Genomic DNA, 15,444 nt, shown 5'->3' with positions numbered 1-15,444 from the left:
GAAAATGTTAAAAAAAGAAAACCATGTTATTTCCATTTTATATGCGTTTTAGTTCGGGAAATGTGTAATTTTATTGAGGTTATGGGACGATGACGATATAGGGACGTAAATGAAACAAAATTTAAACAATACATGTCTATAATTATGTGACAAGTTATGTAGTTGTGTTGGTCCTTAATTTCTACGTCTCCTAACGCGTGATATACGCCAAGCATTCGGTTCCTCATATTTATTATACAGAGGCTCCAATCGTTGATTTTTCTTGAATTTGGACAGTTTCGTCGGGTCTGAGAACTTGAAGAATGCCGGGGCGAAGTCGACGAGCCATTTGGGATCGATTGTAGTTACTTCTCTCATATATTCTTTTGTTGTTTGTACTAACTCATGGTAAATTACCCTGAAAGTTAATAGGATTATTAAACGACTGATGAAAAATGTTAGGAATTTATTTTGGAAGATAAATAATAAATGTACCATTCTGGCTGCCGATTAAATAGGGCGCTGGAGGGGTGAATATAGACAACCTGACTATCAACTAGTGTTCTGTACCCTTCTTGCGGGTCTTTCTTTGCCGCATTCCTGAAGAACCCTGAACAGATGGTCTTCTGTATCCTCACCGTGTTCTTCCCTGCTGACACTACGTCCAACTTATGCCTGTAAAGAATCACCAAATTTGAAGTCAATTTAGCAGTTGTTTGCATTATAGTAAATATTCTAGTAATCAACAATGTACCTATCCATAATTCCCAGCAGTTGTTTTCTAACGTCCTGCGCCCGTTTCAACGTACGTATCTGGACAAAGTTCTCATAACACCAGGCGTTGGAGAATTTATTATTTTTCCAGCTGTTATAGACAGCCAACAACGTCAGATGATCACCCTCCGCCTGGTTGAACTTAGCTTTCTTCTGATCGGCCAAGGCCTGTTTGTCTTTGGGTCGGTAGAAGACATTTTGTACGCTCAACATCGACACTATTGTCAGTATTTCGTCGGAGCACTGCAGAGCTACGGACATAATCAGAATCTTGGACAGGTTTGGCTCTAAGGGGAATTCCGCCATCTGTAGACAAAAAAATGAGTTACCAATCAATAACTGGCTAGATTTTGTCTGGATGCTAGAACCACTCAACTGATTACCATAATATTGGTAAAGTAACGTTCAGTATTAAACATATTTAAAATTTTTGTGACACGTCCTAAGAGATGAATAATTTAGTCATGATTTATACCCGTCTCCCGAGTCTGGTGAGCAGCCCCTCAGCGTCGAGGGCAGACAGGGAGTGTAGCTGTTCCAGCGCCATGATGAGGGACTCCACGGGCGGGGCGTCCATGAAGTCGAAGTGCAGCAAGTCGTTTATACCCATCGTCTTGAGTTGCAGCACCTGGGAGGAATAGGAATATATACGGATCCTTGAAGTGAAACATCTTACGAGACCTTCGACAAGGTTGCGTTTAACGTCTTACGCTCCGGGCCGGTAGTGGGGGATGAAAAGAGACAGAGCGAGATAGAATGTGTATCGCTCGAACACATGCCGGTAATCCATTGTGGCTTGTAAGTAATGTTAATAAAGTTCGTCTTAAAGTAACACAAAAAATTCCTTAAAAATCAATTTCTACCGCTTCCTGTTTTCATACCAACTTTACGAAGTTCCACTTCTTCTGCGGAGGGAATCCACGCACACTTTTTTTGTGTGACTGTTGTTGTCTAACGGTTAATGGTAAGGAAGCTGAATTAAACAAAATGTACTCTATCAGTAAAAACCTATTTACTTATTTATTATGGTTAAAACGAATGTGAACAGCTGGCTGTGGGTTATCGATGTTTTACATTTTGCTTACAAATGCCAAATATAAAATTAATTGTCTGCCTGCGACTCCCTGGCTGCCAAAAGAGCGAGTGATTTAGTTTAACAAATATTACTGTACATACTGTAGTGGCGAGATTAGTCCTTTGTATTTCCGGGACAGGGGTGGGCAACATTTCATCCCGGTATGCGCGCTCCGTGTACAGTCGGTAACACTTCCCCGGGCCAGTCCGACCCGCACGACCGGCTCGCTGCTTCGCCGCCGCCTGGGTGAGGGTAAAGACCGGGATCATTAAAAGTGTGAACAGAGAAAAATCGAATTTGATGGAATCGTTATTAATGGAATTTTTTTGGTTCGTGTTAACTATGACACTTCATATCGTTGGTTATCTGCAACTTAACTTGGCAGAATTTTTTTTTTTATTAGCCTTGTAACAATTTTACTGTTTTTTCTACGTATTCTTTAGCGGTACGATCCAATCAACGTTTAATTACCTGTGAGATCGGGGTGACGACCAACGAGTCCATACCGGTCTTTGAATTGTAGACCTTCTGTTTGACGAACCCGGGGTCCACTACGTAGTAAATGCCGTCTATGGTGAGCGAGGTCTCCGCTATGTTGGTAGCTATCACCACCTTCCTCGAGCCAGGCGGAGCGGGTTCGAAGATTCTGGTCTGCATCTCAGACGGAAGGGCGGAGTAAACCGGAAGGATGATCAGCTCAGGTACATCCGGGCCGAGGGACTTCATCCTCTCGTACAGTATCTCGCAGGCGGTGTCGATTTCCTCCTGGCCGGTCAAAAACAGCAGAATATCCCCGGGCGGTTCACGCAGATGTATTTGCATGACGGTTATTAAGGAGGCGTCCAGGTAATCCGTTTCCGGTTCCTTTGTGTACAGAACCTCGACGGGGAAGGTCCGTCCGGGTATCGTGAAGATGGGGGCCTCAAAGAAGTACTGGGAGAATTTCACGGCGTCCAGGGTGGCGGATGTCACGATCAGTTTGAGTTCCGGTCGTTTCTGGACCGCTTGTTTGAGGAGGCCGAACAGCACGTCCGTGTGTATGGTGCGCTCGTGGGCCTCGTCCAGCATGATGACGGAGTAGCTCTTCAGGTCCAGATCCATCAGACACTCGCGGAGCAACATACCGTCTGTCATGTACCTGACCAAACATACTGTTCTGTATTATACTTGGATGGTAAAATAAAAACAAAAATAAGATACATTTTTCCAGCCGCGACAGGACACGACCTCAAACAACTTCGTTAAAGACAAAGGACTCACTTGATGACCGTGTCGGGTCCGGTGCAGTCCTCAAATCGTATGGTGTAGCCGACCTCTTGACCCAGCCTGCAGCCGAACTCCTCAGCGACCCTCTTGGCGACGGACATGGCGGCCACTCTCCTGGGCTGGGTGCACGCCACACGGCCCCGTCCGGACACGCCACACTCGCAGACGTACTGCGTGATTTGAGTCGTCTTCCCGGAACCCGTCTCTCCTATCACTATCAGGATCTGGTTGTCGGATATGGCCTGGAGATCACCAATTACATTATCTGATTGTTAACTTTAACGTTTAACGATAGTTACGATAAACGTATTCGTTTTGTCAGTAAATAAGTATGCTTAAATAACAAATTATGGAATGAAAAATATATTGAGATGAACAGGATTGTAACCCGCAACCTCCGGGACATCACATTACAGTCACTCTACAAACAGAGCGGTAGTGTCCTGACTCGAGTCGGTGAACTAAGCAATCTATATATTTAGCCATTATCATTCATCAGTAATAAACACTTGGATATTCAACTTCATAGGAAACTGTCTTGAACAGAAATATGGATACGCCTTACCCAAAAAAAAAAAGAAAGTTCCTAAGTAGTTAAGAATCTATTATATGTTGAAGTCTTTTGTAATTAAAATTATTACACTGAATGCCTAATGGTAAATGTTACTTTTATCTTGTCTAGCGTTTAGTTAGTACGTAGACAAATAATAATTTACCGTATATATGAATGCCGAGCTTTGTAATCATCAGTAATTAATATATTAAATATATTTTGGTCCCTACTTGTGAGAACGTGAAATGTGAAATATTCTATGGACATACCTTGGTCAATTCGTCTCTCAACTTGTAAATAGGCAGGGACTGCCTCTGCTCCAGGAGGGACAGGTTAGTTTTCTTGCCGAATGAAGATTTCTTCCCCCCGATGACGTGTTTCTTCCACTCGGGCAGGTCCTGCGGTGTTATGCCCGTGCCTCGCATGTTGGCCGCTAACGCCCTCCCGTCCGCTTCCGGTAGAGGATCGATCCAGTTTTTGTTGAGACCGGTCGGCAGACTCTCCATCTCCTGTTCTCTCTGTATCATCTTCTGTTCTCTTCTCTCCTTCGCCAGAGCGGACTGCATCATGGCGGCCTGCGCTAGTGATCCATCAGGATTCTTGACTATTCTAACAGGGGACAGGTCGTGTAGAGCTCGCCCGTGACCTTGTAGGAAGGGCGGTTCCTCCTCGACCAGTTCTATCTCGATGTCCGCTTCTCCGTCCTCCTCTTTGGGCAGAAGACCCGTTTCTTCATCGAAATCTGGCAACTCGCTTTTATCGATCACACCTGATGATATCATCTGGGTAAGAGAGAGAAAAGGGATAATTATTACAAAGTACATATATGAGCCTACTTTAAAGACGTTGAATCATTGTGTCATTTTTCTAGCTAACATGGAAAACAAAAATTTTGGTCCTAACTTCAAAAGCACTTAGACCTCGTCCGATACTCTCTATCTATACTAAATCCCTACAAATATTATAAATGCGAAAGAACCTCTATCTGTTTGTCTGCTGCCCTTTCTCGCCTAAACCACTGAACCGATTTTGATGAATCTTGGTATAGAGATGGATGGAACTATAGGAAACCAGAAGAACATAGGCTACTTGTTATCACGATCGCCATCCCGACCCCAACCCCAAAACTACACGGATGGAACCATGAAGTCCAGTTCGGGTTTAGTGATCGAAGTGTTATTTTTAAGTTTTATCCCGATCCCGATCACAATGTCAATCACCATGAATAGCAATTTGGGTTCAAGGGAGTAACGACAGAAAACAACTCTGATGTCCATGCGGGCGGAGTCGCGGGCAAAAGCTGGTAGATGTATATTAATATAAACATACCTGTTTGATCTCCCATCGCTCAGGACTGGATATCCTGGTGACCCGTTTGCGGCTGGAGTCTTCATCAGGGTCTAGTTGGAGTCCCGCCAACACGGCCGGGGGACGGTCCGGGTTGCGACCTGAACGCTCCACCTTCGTATCATAATGTTACATTAGTAAAACATTATCGTTAGGATAATTAGGGTTTATTTCCTGCATTTAGAAACGACATCTCACAAAATATAAGAAACAAAATCTTTGCTATGGTTAATTGTTTGTAATTATTTTTTTAAACATATTAAGCTAACGAAAAACCTCTGTTCTGCATACCTCTAGATGTGCATGTGAAGTCGGATTTAAATCCTTGCCGGACTCTTGACAGACATCCTTCATCGTCAGTGATACCTTTTGTCCGGTCACTGACAGTACTTTGACCTAAAAACAAATAATTTCCAAATTAAATATGTTGATTAAACACAGTAACAATTGACTCTTCTGTTATAAAAGTCACTAATAATATTATTAAAAAATCATGTCTTTACATTAAATATCCTGGAGTATTTAAGAGGTTCCATTACATACCTTGACTTTGTCACCCCTGGACACTACATCGGATACATTCGTGACTCTACCTTCAGCTCTGAGTTGAGAGATGTGTACGAGACCCTCCCATCTCTTCCGCAGCCCTTCCATCTGTACGAAGCATCCAAACGGTACTATGTTTGCCACTCGTCCATTGTAAATCTGAAATGATAAATACAAGTAAAATTATCAAGTATTACAAAACTTGATATGGCGATAAGAGACGCATCCTCTCAGCACTCCATGGGTTCACCGAGCGGGCGCCGCATGCGTTGCAATTATAATATATTATTAAAATACTACGTAAACACCAAATTTCTCTAGCAACGAGCTCAAAGTAATAACATAAATCCGTCATATTAGTACACAACGATATTTATATATAAGTGAATTGGTTAAATTTTTTTATGTAATCTAACGAAGAGAAGATGTTGAATGTAAAAAAACATAGAGGAAGTATCTGAAGAAGCTACAATAAGCTAACAAAATTACAGATTCTATACCAAATAAGTACTGAGCAGTTATAAGGTACTCACTTTCCCCGGTTCAGGATCATCGGTCATCTCCACCTCAGCGCTTCTTCTTTTCTGATTTTTGCCATAATCATTGTATCTATTTCTTTCTTTTCTTTCATATGACCGGGATCTGGATCTAGATCTTCTATTAGTAGATCTGGATCTCCGTTGCCTATCTCTAGACCTGGATCTATGTCGAGGTTTACTTCTGGAACGTCTTCGTCTATCCCTGTCTCTACTCCTCTGATCTCTACTTCTATTTGTTCTTTCTTTGCTGTGACTTCTTCTGCTTCTACTGCGACTTCTCTTACGACTACGGCTACGTCTATCTCTATCTTTACTGCGGCGTCTCCTCTCCCTACTTCTACTGCGCTTTCTTTCCCTCGATCTTTCTCGTTTCCTAATAGTTTCGCTACGATCGCCGCTCTGGTCTCTCTTCTTTATGATATCTTTCTTTGACTCATCCTTGCCTTTGTTTATATTGGACGGTGCTAGCGCCTCTAGCGCTGCCATCGCATCCTCAACATCGTCACACGACTCCTTTGCTTTAGATTCAGTTTTAAATATGTCCTTTGATGTTATTCTCGTATTTTTATTATCATCTTCGCTTTCATCATCTGATGAAAATTTACTAGGTTTATCATTGGGAATAGCCAAACCTGGAAATTTGCTTGCCAGAGGATTACTGCTCTTGATCTCTTTCTGTGGCCCGTCAGCTTGATTTTCAGAAGGTTTCATATGTTGAATAATACGTAGCAGGTTTGTCATGAATGAGTCAGAAAATTCCGCACCATTCTCGATAAGTGCTTTTTTAAAATTGTCAAAGTTTGGGTTCTTGTCGGCCAAGTCGATAATGAACTCAGCTAAAAACAAATGACAATATGTGAGTGTAAATGTATTCGTTGGTTATGACGACATATTTTTAGAAATGAAGCGGATAGTGGTTTGGCCAGATATTGAACATATGGCAAGGTGTGAAGCCGGAGTGCCAGATATCTGGGTACCGGACATTTGGCCCTTTTAAATTTTCTTACTGAGATTGTTTTTTTTAGTGACATCCCAAACAGACGACCTATATATTTGGTGGTCAGTTAATTTAAATTAGAACCCGTAGTTGTCAAGTTTGCTACAATTTATCTCTCTGAACCTAACAGTAGCATTTACAGCGAAAGGCTGTTTTCAGACACAGGTCAGCTTCAAACAAATATGCAAACCTTGGTATTCATTCACCACAATTTGCCACTTGTTAATTTTGAGTATTGAAAAAATTTATATGATTTGCCTTATGTAAAATAATGAGGTTCTTTTATTATTTTACTATCTGGTATCCGGCCAGATGCCAGATAGTAAAAAGAAGGCTGGATACCAGATAGTTATTATGTATATGTTTCATCTCTACATATCATTACTTATAGTTCATCAATGTTATCATCTATACTATTATTATAAAGCTGAAGAGTTTGTTTGTTTGTTTGTTTGTTTGAACGCGCTAATCTCAGGAACTACTGGTTAGAATTGATTTTTTTTTTGTGTTGGATAGACCATTTATCGACGAAGGCTTTAGGCTATATAACATCACGCTGCCACTATTAGGAGCGAAGAAATAATGGAAAATGTGGAAAAAACGGGGTAAATTATTCATTCTTGAGGGCTTTCGTTGCATGCGTTGCGAAAACGATTCAAGATACCAAAAATATATGTATGAAAGAATTATTCCTCTTGAAATGATCTAAAAAAATGTCCACGACAGTATATATCTATCTTTTAAGATTAACACACTAGAACCGTTTTTATAGTAATAAAATTTGGTCGAAAATAATGCATTATTGTATCAACGTAATAATACAAATCTTTATCCAAATAAATGTGTTGTTGATTAAGATTATTTAACTGTGAACAAAATTGTCTTTGACATCACTTAATTTCAATGAATATCTTAGAAGATATTACAATTTTAAAATAACACCGATATAAAGTTCACCCGCGCGCCGCATGAAGTGCAAAACATAGGAGAGGCGTCGTTGCTTGCGAGCGACGCGGAGGGAGCGGGGGGGGTGTAGCTCTACGAGGTACCATGCCGCGCGGCTCAGACGCGCGGTCGGCTCCCTTCTGAACGGTTGTATGCAGCGTTATTTGTTTTTGCGGAATAATATCGTCGTGTAATAATACTTTTTAAATACTATTTCATTTTGTTTTAAGGATAATATTTTGCTTCTAATAATTTCACAATTATCAACATTTTTTTTAATTTTGATGTAGTAAGTAGGTGTCATAGTTTTCTTTATAGTAAATATTTTTGTTATAAGGATAGTATTGTTTCTAATATTTTAGCAATATTATAACTTTTTTGTTTTGTTGTATATAATACTTGAAAATAGGTGTTATCCACATAAATATTCTTATTAGGTTAGGTTTTAGTTTAAGCATACATTTATCGTTTAACGGTTATTCTTTTGACATATATTTTATCCGATTTACGTAAGTACCAAATACAGGTAAAAATAATTAGGTTCCTAATTATTTACCATACGTTTATTTTTTTCTTGATTACGAGTTACCGTTTGTTTAATTTTTCATATCTTAGGTTCTTTTTTCGTCATTATAATGCCTAGAAAAAGATCTCAGCTTTCTCGGCAGACTGCTACTGCAAAGCGGCTGCGAGTTTTGCGCAGCAATGAAACAGAGGATGAAAATATGCATAGGTTGGCTACTCAACGAGAAATCAGTGAACAAAACCGTGCTAATGAATCGATTATTGAACGGTCGCAGCGTCTAGCCTCACAAAATTTCCGAACTTCGGCAAACCGACAACGGGAATCAAGCGCTGAACGTTCTCAACGTTTAGCTTCACAGAGTTCTCGAACTTTGGCAAACCGACAACGGGAATCAAGCGCTGAACGTTCTCAACGTTTAGCCTCACAGAGTTCTCGAACTTTGGCAAACCGACAACGGGAATCAAGCGCTGAACGTTCTCAACGTTTAGCTTCACAGAGTTCTCGAACTTTGGCAAACCGACAACGGGAATCAAGCGCTGAACGTTCTCAACGTTTAGCCTCACAGAGTTCTCGAACTTTGGCAAACCGACAACGGGAATCAAGCGCTGAACGTTTTCAACGTTTAGCCTCACAGAATTCCCGCACTTTGGCTAACCGCGATCGGGAATCGAGCACTGAAAGATCCCATCGATTAGCACAGCAAAATGCACGATCAGCAAGAAATAGAACTCGCAGGCAACATAATTTATTAAATGCTGCGTTTGCTTATGATTGTACACTTGACTATACTGAGCTAAATGATATTGATATTGGCAGAATGAATAAAATATGCAACTTATGCCAAGCAAAAAAATGGGCGACTGAAACTCCTGGACTGTGTTGTAGTGGTGGCAAAGTAAATATACCAATAATTCCGGAACCAACTACAGTTTTAAAAGAACTGATATCAGGCTCACATCCATCATCAAAGCATTTCTTAAATCACTCAAGGCAATATAATACACTATTTCAGATGACTTCATTTGGTGCCAAAGAGATTCGTGAGGGAAACTTTATGCCCACTTTTAAAGTCCAAGGGCAAGTTTATCACTTAATCGGTAACTTACTTCCAGCTGAAGGGGCACAGCCCGAATTTTTGCAAATATATTTTGTTTCACATGCAGGTCAGGTCAGGTATCCTTACGCTCAAATTTAAATCCAAGCTTGCAAATCGATCTTATCGACGCTCTCCAAACATATCTTCACGATCATAATACGTATATTCAAAGTTTCAAATACAATCTGGAAAATAGACCACCGAATGACTTCAAACTTATTATTCATGCTGATGTGAAACCTCCTAATGAGCATCGAGGTCGATATAATGCGCCAATAGTAGATGAAGTAGCTGTTCTTTTGATAGATGAAGACAAAGGTCCCCGAGATATTGTGTTGACGGCGAGAGATGGTGGACTTCAACGAGTTTCTGAACTTCATAGATCTTATGACCCACTTCAGTATCCTTTACTGTTTCCCTTTGGTAATGACGGATACTGTATAAATATTCCACAGCAGAATACTGCTGCTAGATCTAAAACTGTATCATGTATGCAATTCTATGCATTTAGACTCATGTTGAGAATAAATGACTTTAACAGCATACATTATTTCAAGGGATTATTCAACCAGTATTGTGTTGATATGGCGGCTAAAATGATTTCTGAGAGGCTAGACTTCATAAAAAGAAATCTAAAAAAAAATTGAGAGCAGAAGAGTACATTCATTTAAGAGATGCCGTGGTTAATGATGCGAATATAGACGCTTCTAATGTTGGCCAGCATGTTATACTGCCGTCGTCATTTACAGGATCCCCCAGATACATGAACGAAAAAAGTCAAGATGCCATGACATTTGTCAGGAAATTTGGAAAACCAGATCTCTTCATTACATTTACATGTAACTCCGAATGGCCGGAAATAAAAATTGAGTTATTACCCGATCAGCATTCTTACGACAGACATGATTTGGTTTCTAGAGTATTTCATTTAAAACTCAAAAATATGATACTCCTTCTGACGAAGAAAAATATTTTTGGGCCTTCAAGAGCCTTTGTTTACAGCGTAGAATGGCAAAAAAGAGGTTTACCACACGCCCACATTTTATTGTGGCTGGCTATCAAAGTACAACCAGATTCTATAGATGCAATAATATCGGCTGAAATACCTGACAAACGACAAGATCCAATTCTTCATAATATTGTCATAAAAAATATGATACATGGTCCTTGCGGATTTCATAACCCTGCGTCACCATGTATGAAAGAAAACATTTGTTCTAAAAAGTACCCTAGGAATTTTATTTCTGAAACACAAACCGGGGATGATGGTTACCCAACCTACAGGCGCAGGTCTCCAGATAATGGTGGAAACACAGCAATAATTCGTGTCAAGGGTACAGAAATGAGCGTGGATATTAGGTGGGTTGTTCCCTATAATCCAGTTCTATCACGAATTTTCAATGCACACATTAACGTAGAGTTTTGTCAATCGGTCAAAGTTATTAAGTACATCTGTAAGTATATTCATAAAGGCTCTGACCAAGCCACATTTTCGCTTCAAAGTAATAACAATGAAGTAGAAACATATCTAAATGGTCGCTATATAAGTTCTTCGGAAGCGATCTGGAGAATTTTCCAATTTCCTATTCATGAACGTTTTCCGGCAGTAGTTCATTTAGCAGTTCATTTGGAAAATGGACAAAGAGTTTATTTTGATAATAATGCAAACCTTCAAGATCGTGTTAATAATCCTTCATCAACGACACTTACAGCGTTCTTTGACCTTTGCAAGAGGGACGATTTTGCAAAAACCCTTTTATATCACGAAGTACCCCAGTATTACGTATGGGAAAGAAATTCATTTTCTAGAAGAAAACGTGGGCAAGATGTTGAAGGATATCCCGGTGTAAAAAAAGACACAACTTTAGGCCGTGTCTACAACATTCATCCGACTCAAACTGAATGTTTTTATTTAAGAATGTTACTGCAACATGTTCGCGGTCCAATGTCATTTGAACATCTAAGGACCGTGAATGGTGTTATTTGCCAAACTTATCAAGGCGCTTGCAAGGAATTAGGTTTACTGGAGGGAGATGAACATTGGCAGAATACAATGTCAGATGCTGTAATGTCCGAGCCAGCCACAAAATTAAGAGAATTATTTACCATCATCCTTATATTTTGCCAACCATCTGACCCTTTAGCATTATGGAATAAATTTCGTAATGCTTTATGTGAAGATATACTAAACAGAATGCGTAATGAGAATCAAGATATGACATTAGCATATAATGATGATATATACAATGATGGACTAATCATGATTGAAGATAAAATTCATGAGATTTGCGATAAATCACTAACTGATTTTGGACTTCCTGTATCAAAAAGGATTAATTCACTTAATCATCTGGATCCGTTAGAAGTAGCATTGCGAAAACCATATGATCTAAATGAATTGAATGATTATATTACTCAAAATGAACCAAAATTAGTTAATGACCAGGTGACCGCGTATTATTGTGTTATGCAAAGTGTTCGTCTTAGTGAAGGAAAAGTATTTTTTTTGGATGCTCCCGGTGGAACCGGCAAGACCTTTATTACTAATCTTATATTAGCAAAAGTAAGGTCTCAGGGAATGCTAGCTTTTGCAGTAGCGTCGTCAGGTATCGCTGCAACTTTATTAGCAGGTGGACGCACAGCTCATTCCACTTTTAAACTGCCCCTAACTGTTTCTTTACAAAAAGATAGCGTGTGCTCTATACGTAAAAATGGCCCTTTGGGAAAAGTTTTACAAGATGTCAGTTTAATGATCTGGGACGAATGTACCATGATCCATAGAGCTCATGTAGAGGCTCTAGATAGGACTCTTAGAGATATTAGAAGCTGTGATAAAATCATGGGTGGGATTACTGTCATGTTTGCTGGGGACTTTCGACAAACTTTACCAGTAATAGTAAGAGGAACTAGAGCAGACATTGTAAAGTCTTGCCTTAAAAGTTCCCCATTATGGAAGTTTGTAAACATCCTAAAATTAACTACAAATATGAGAGCACATTTGGGTGGAGGTAATATAATTTTTCCTTCAAAGTTACTTTTAATAGGAGACGGGAAAGTACCTCATTTTGAAAATAGAATTGAAATTGATCGTGATTTAGGAGAAAGAGTGAGTAACATTGAGGACTTAATTTCGAAAGTTTACCCCGACATCAGCGAAATAGAAAATAAAGATCATCAATGGATGTGTCAAAGGGCAATATTGGCAGCGAGAAACAGTAGCGTAGACGAAATTAATGATTTAATTTTAAGTAAACTTCCAGGAGACATAGTTACCTACACATCTATTGATAATGTAATGGATCAGGAAGATGCGGTCCATTACCCACAGGAGTTTCTTAATTCTTTGAACCCCAGTGGTCTTCCGCCATATTCCCTCAAGTTAAAAATAGGTGCCCCAATAATTTTACTCAGAAATCTTAAACCACCAAATTTATGTAACGGGACCCGACTTCAAATCAAATTTCTTCGCAATAACGTGATCGTTGCTATAGTTTTGACTGGTCCAGCAGTTGGTCAAACAGTGCTTATACCTTGCATCCCAATGATACCAAATGATTTACCTTTTAATTTTAAAAGAATTCAATTTCCCGTAAAGCTATCTTTCGCCGTTACAATTAATAAATCACAGGGGCAAACATTTAAACACGTAGGAATTGATTTACGCCAAGACTGCTTTTCACACGGCCAACTATATGTCGCGTTGTCAAGATCAGGTTGCGGAGAAAACCAATATGTTCTTCTGCCACAAGAAAATAAAACTAAAAATATTATTTACACAGAAGTACTTTAAATAATTATGTTATTTAAAAACTTAAAATAAATAAATAAACTAAATTGTCTAAAATAATAACAGAAAATTATTTATAAAACCGAGTAGGTTTTTTGCAAAAATAAATATGATGCCGAAAATAACTATTTCACGCGGACGAAGTCGCGGGCATAGCTAGTAAATTTATACAAATAAGTATTTTAAGTATTTGATTCTGCTTAGAAATTTTTTCAAATGTTATTATGATATTAATATTATCCTTTTGTACTGCTTTTGGGTATAAGATGTTGGCAGTAAGTAGGCGTACAAAACTGATTTAGCATACTCTGCTATTATGGCTTACAAAATGTTTGAGTTAATTATATTTAAAAAACTTTACTTGCATTACTGAAAATACGCTAATTTCTAACATCTAATATATAATTATTTTACACATTGATAGATTTGGCTCATCAAGGGATTATGAATGGAGACTGATGATTTTTGTTATAGATAATTTGAAATAATGTAATAATATATAAAAAAATTAAAAAATATATAACATAATATATCAAATTGAAACTATTTTAATAAATGAAATATACAAAGATAACTTACCTAAATCTTTATCATTCAATCCCAAATGGTTGTCCAACTCTGTGCATATTTTGGACACCAGAGAAAGATGTTCTAGCTTTGAAACTTCATCCATGTTTGTAAAGTATATTCTTTAACGTCTCATACCTACAGTATTCGGATTATTTATCAGCGTGGCCACAAACAAATTATTACAATATTATTTTGACTTTTGACTGTAATGTGTTGAAAGTTGAAATTAGTTGCTTTGACACTTATCAAGTGTCAAAAATATTATCACAGATTATACATAAACGACTTGTAAGTTTGGGTCAAAAACTATATTATTTATATATTTACATTTTAATCATTAAATATTATTCCAAAAAATTGTTTTCAATATTATAAATATCTTAAGAAGTTTTTAATTCTTAGGTGTATCTTTAAAATGTCAGAGTATATTCTTGGGAAAGAACTGAAAACATCAAATGCTTAAATTGTCATTTACCCATCAAAATCGAATTAGCCATTACGTCTTGGAAATTTGTCAACTGACATTGAAGCTGAATAATGTTTTTCTAACAATTATTCTGATTTATTTTATTTTTAACAATATTATATGGGAAGTGGGAAACGACTCTCGAAAAATAACATAGCTTGATGTTTTAGGCAAGTCATTTTATTGGTTCTATGTATAACTTTTAAAAGAATGGATAACACAGACCACTCCGAACAAAACAATTTCAGTCCTCTCACTGTCCAAGAAGTAGACGTAGATTTTTTACCGATTGTGTACGAAATCATACGAAGGTACATTAATAACTTATTTTTAGATATATTTTCGAAGATATTCAAATATATAATCTGTTTTTCTTATTACGTAGTGTTGAACGAGACTTCCACGATAATTCTGCTAAAGTACGAGAATCCCAGGATTGCAGTTTGAAAGTATTAGAGTTACAGAGGAAATTCGACGTCGCTCGTTCTCAAGTATGTTACATTTGACTAACAAAATCTATGATATCTTTTTTAAAGTAATGTAAATAATATTTACTAAATATATATTTTTAGATTAAGCGGTTGCCAGGAATTGAATACAATAAACAAGATCAGTTGAAGCAATTCGAGATTCTTAGTACTCAACTGCGACTGAAGAGAGAGTTGTTACAGAGATACCGTAATATGTGCTCTTTTGAAACATCATTCAAGTGATCAGAATGCCGTTAAGAACACTACTCAGATATCTGGCAAATAATGAACATCTTGTGCAGAGAATCGCTGAATCCTATCCAGTCAGAAGAGCCGCACAGTTAGCTGTGTCTGTATTCTTTAAAGGAAAAGAGAAAATCTCTGATATAGATCCAGGAAAACTCAACAGATTTTTAGTTTTCTTAAGGAAATTCAGGGAAAACCTCAGAGAGGGCATCAATGATGCCAAAAGACAGTTAAAAAAATGATTTTCCCGAGCTAGATTAAT

At 38.2% G+C, this 15,444-nt stretch overlaps 2 protein-coding genes across 2 annotated transcripts; one reads left to right on the top strand and one right to left on the bottom strand.

Moving 5' to 3' along the window:
* Positions 1-120: 120 nt before the first annotated feature.
* On the bottom strand, positions 121-14,234 carry LOC116767193 (ATP-dependent RNA helicase DHX8). The gene is made up of 13 exons (XM_061527414.1): positions 14,010-14,234; positions 6,074-6,915; positions 5,538-5,699; positions 5,286-5,390; positions 4,977-5,108; positions 3,917-4,429; positions 3,089-3,336; positions 2,300-2,966; positions 1,930-2,070; positions 1,229-1,381; positions 734-1,059; positions 475-654; positions 121-397 (listed from the first exon to the last, which is right to left on the bottom strand). Exons 1-13 carry the CDS (start codon positions 14,101-14,103, stop codon positions 175-177), a joined length of 3,786 nt encoding a protein of 1,261 aa, XP_061383398.1. The 5' UTR covers positions 14,104-14,234; the 3' UTR covers positions 121-174.
* Positions 14,235-14,494: 260 nt separating this feature from the next.
* LOC116767330 (mediator of RNA polymerase II transcription subunit 9) lies at positions 14,495-15,331 on the top strand. The gene is made up of 3 exons (XM_032657597.2): positions 14,495-14,777; positions 14,852-14,957; positions 15,039-15,331. Exons 1-3 carry the CDS (start codon positions 14,677-14,679, stop codon positions 15,177-15,179), a joined length of 348 nt encoding a protein of 115 aa, XP_032513488.1. The 5' UTR covers positions 14,495-14,676; the 3' UTR covers positions 15,180-15,331.
* The last annotated feature ends 113 nt before the right edge of the window (positions 15,332-15,444 follow it).

The sequence above is a fragment of the Danaus plexippus genome (genome assembly GCF_018135715.1).
Source record: "Danaus plexippus chromosome 9 unlocalized genomic scaffold, MEX_DaPlex mxdp_26, whole genome shotgun sequence".
Lineage (NCBI taxonomy): Eukaryota > Metazoa > Arthropoda > Insecta > Lepidoptera > Nymphalidae > Danaus > Danaus plexippus.
The sequence above is the reverse complement of the archived record's forward strand: the minus strand, read 5'-3'. Positions and strand labels throughout refer to the sequence as shown.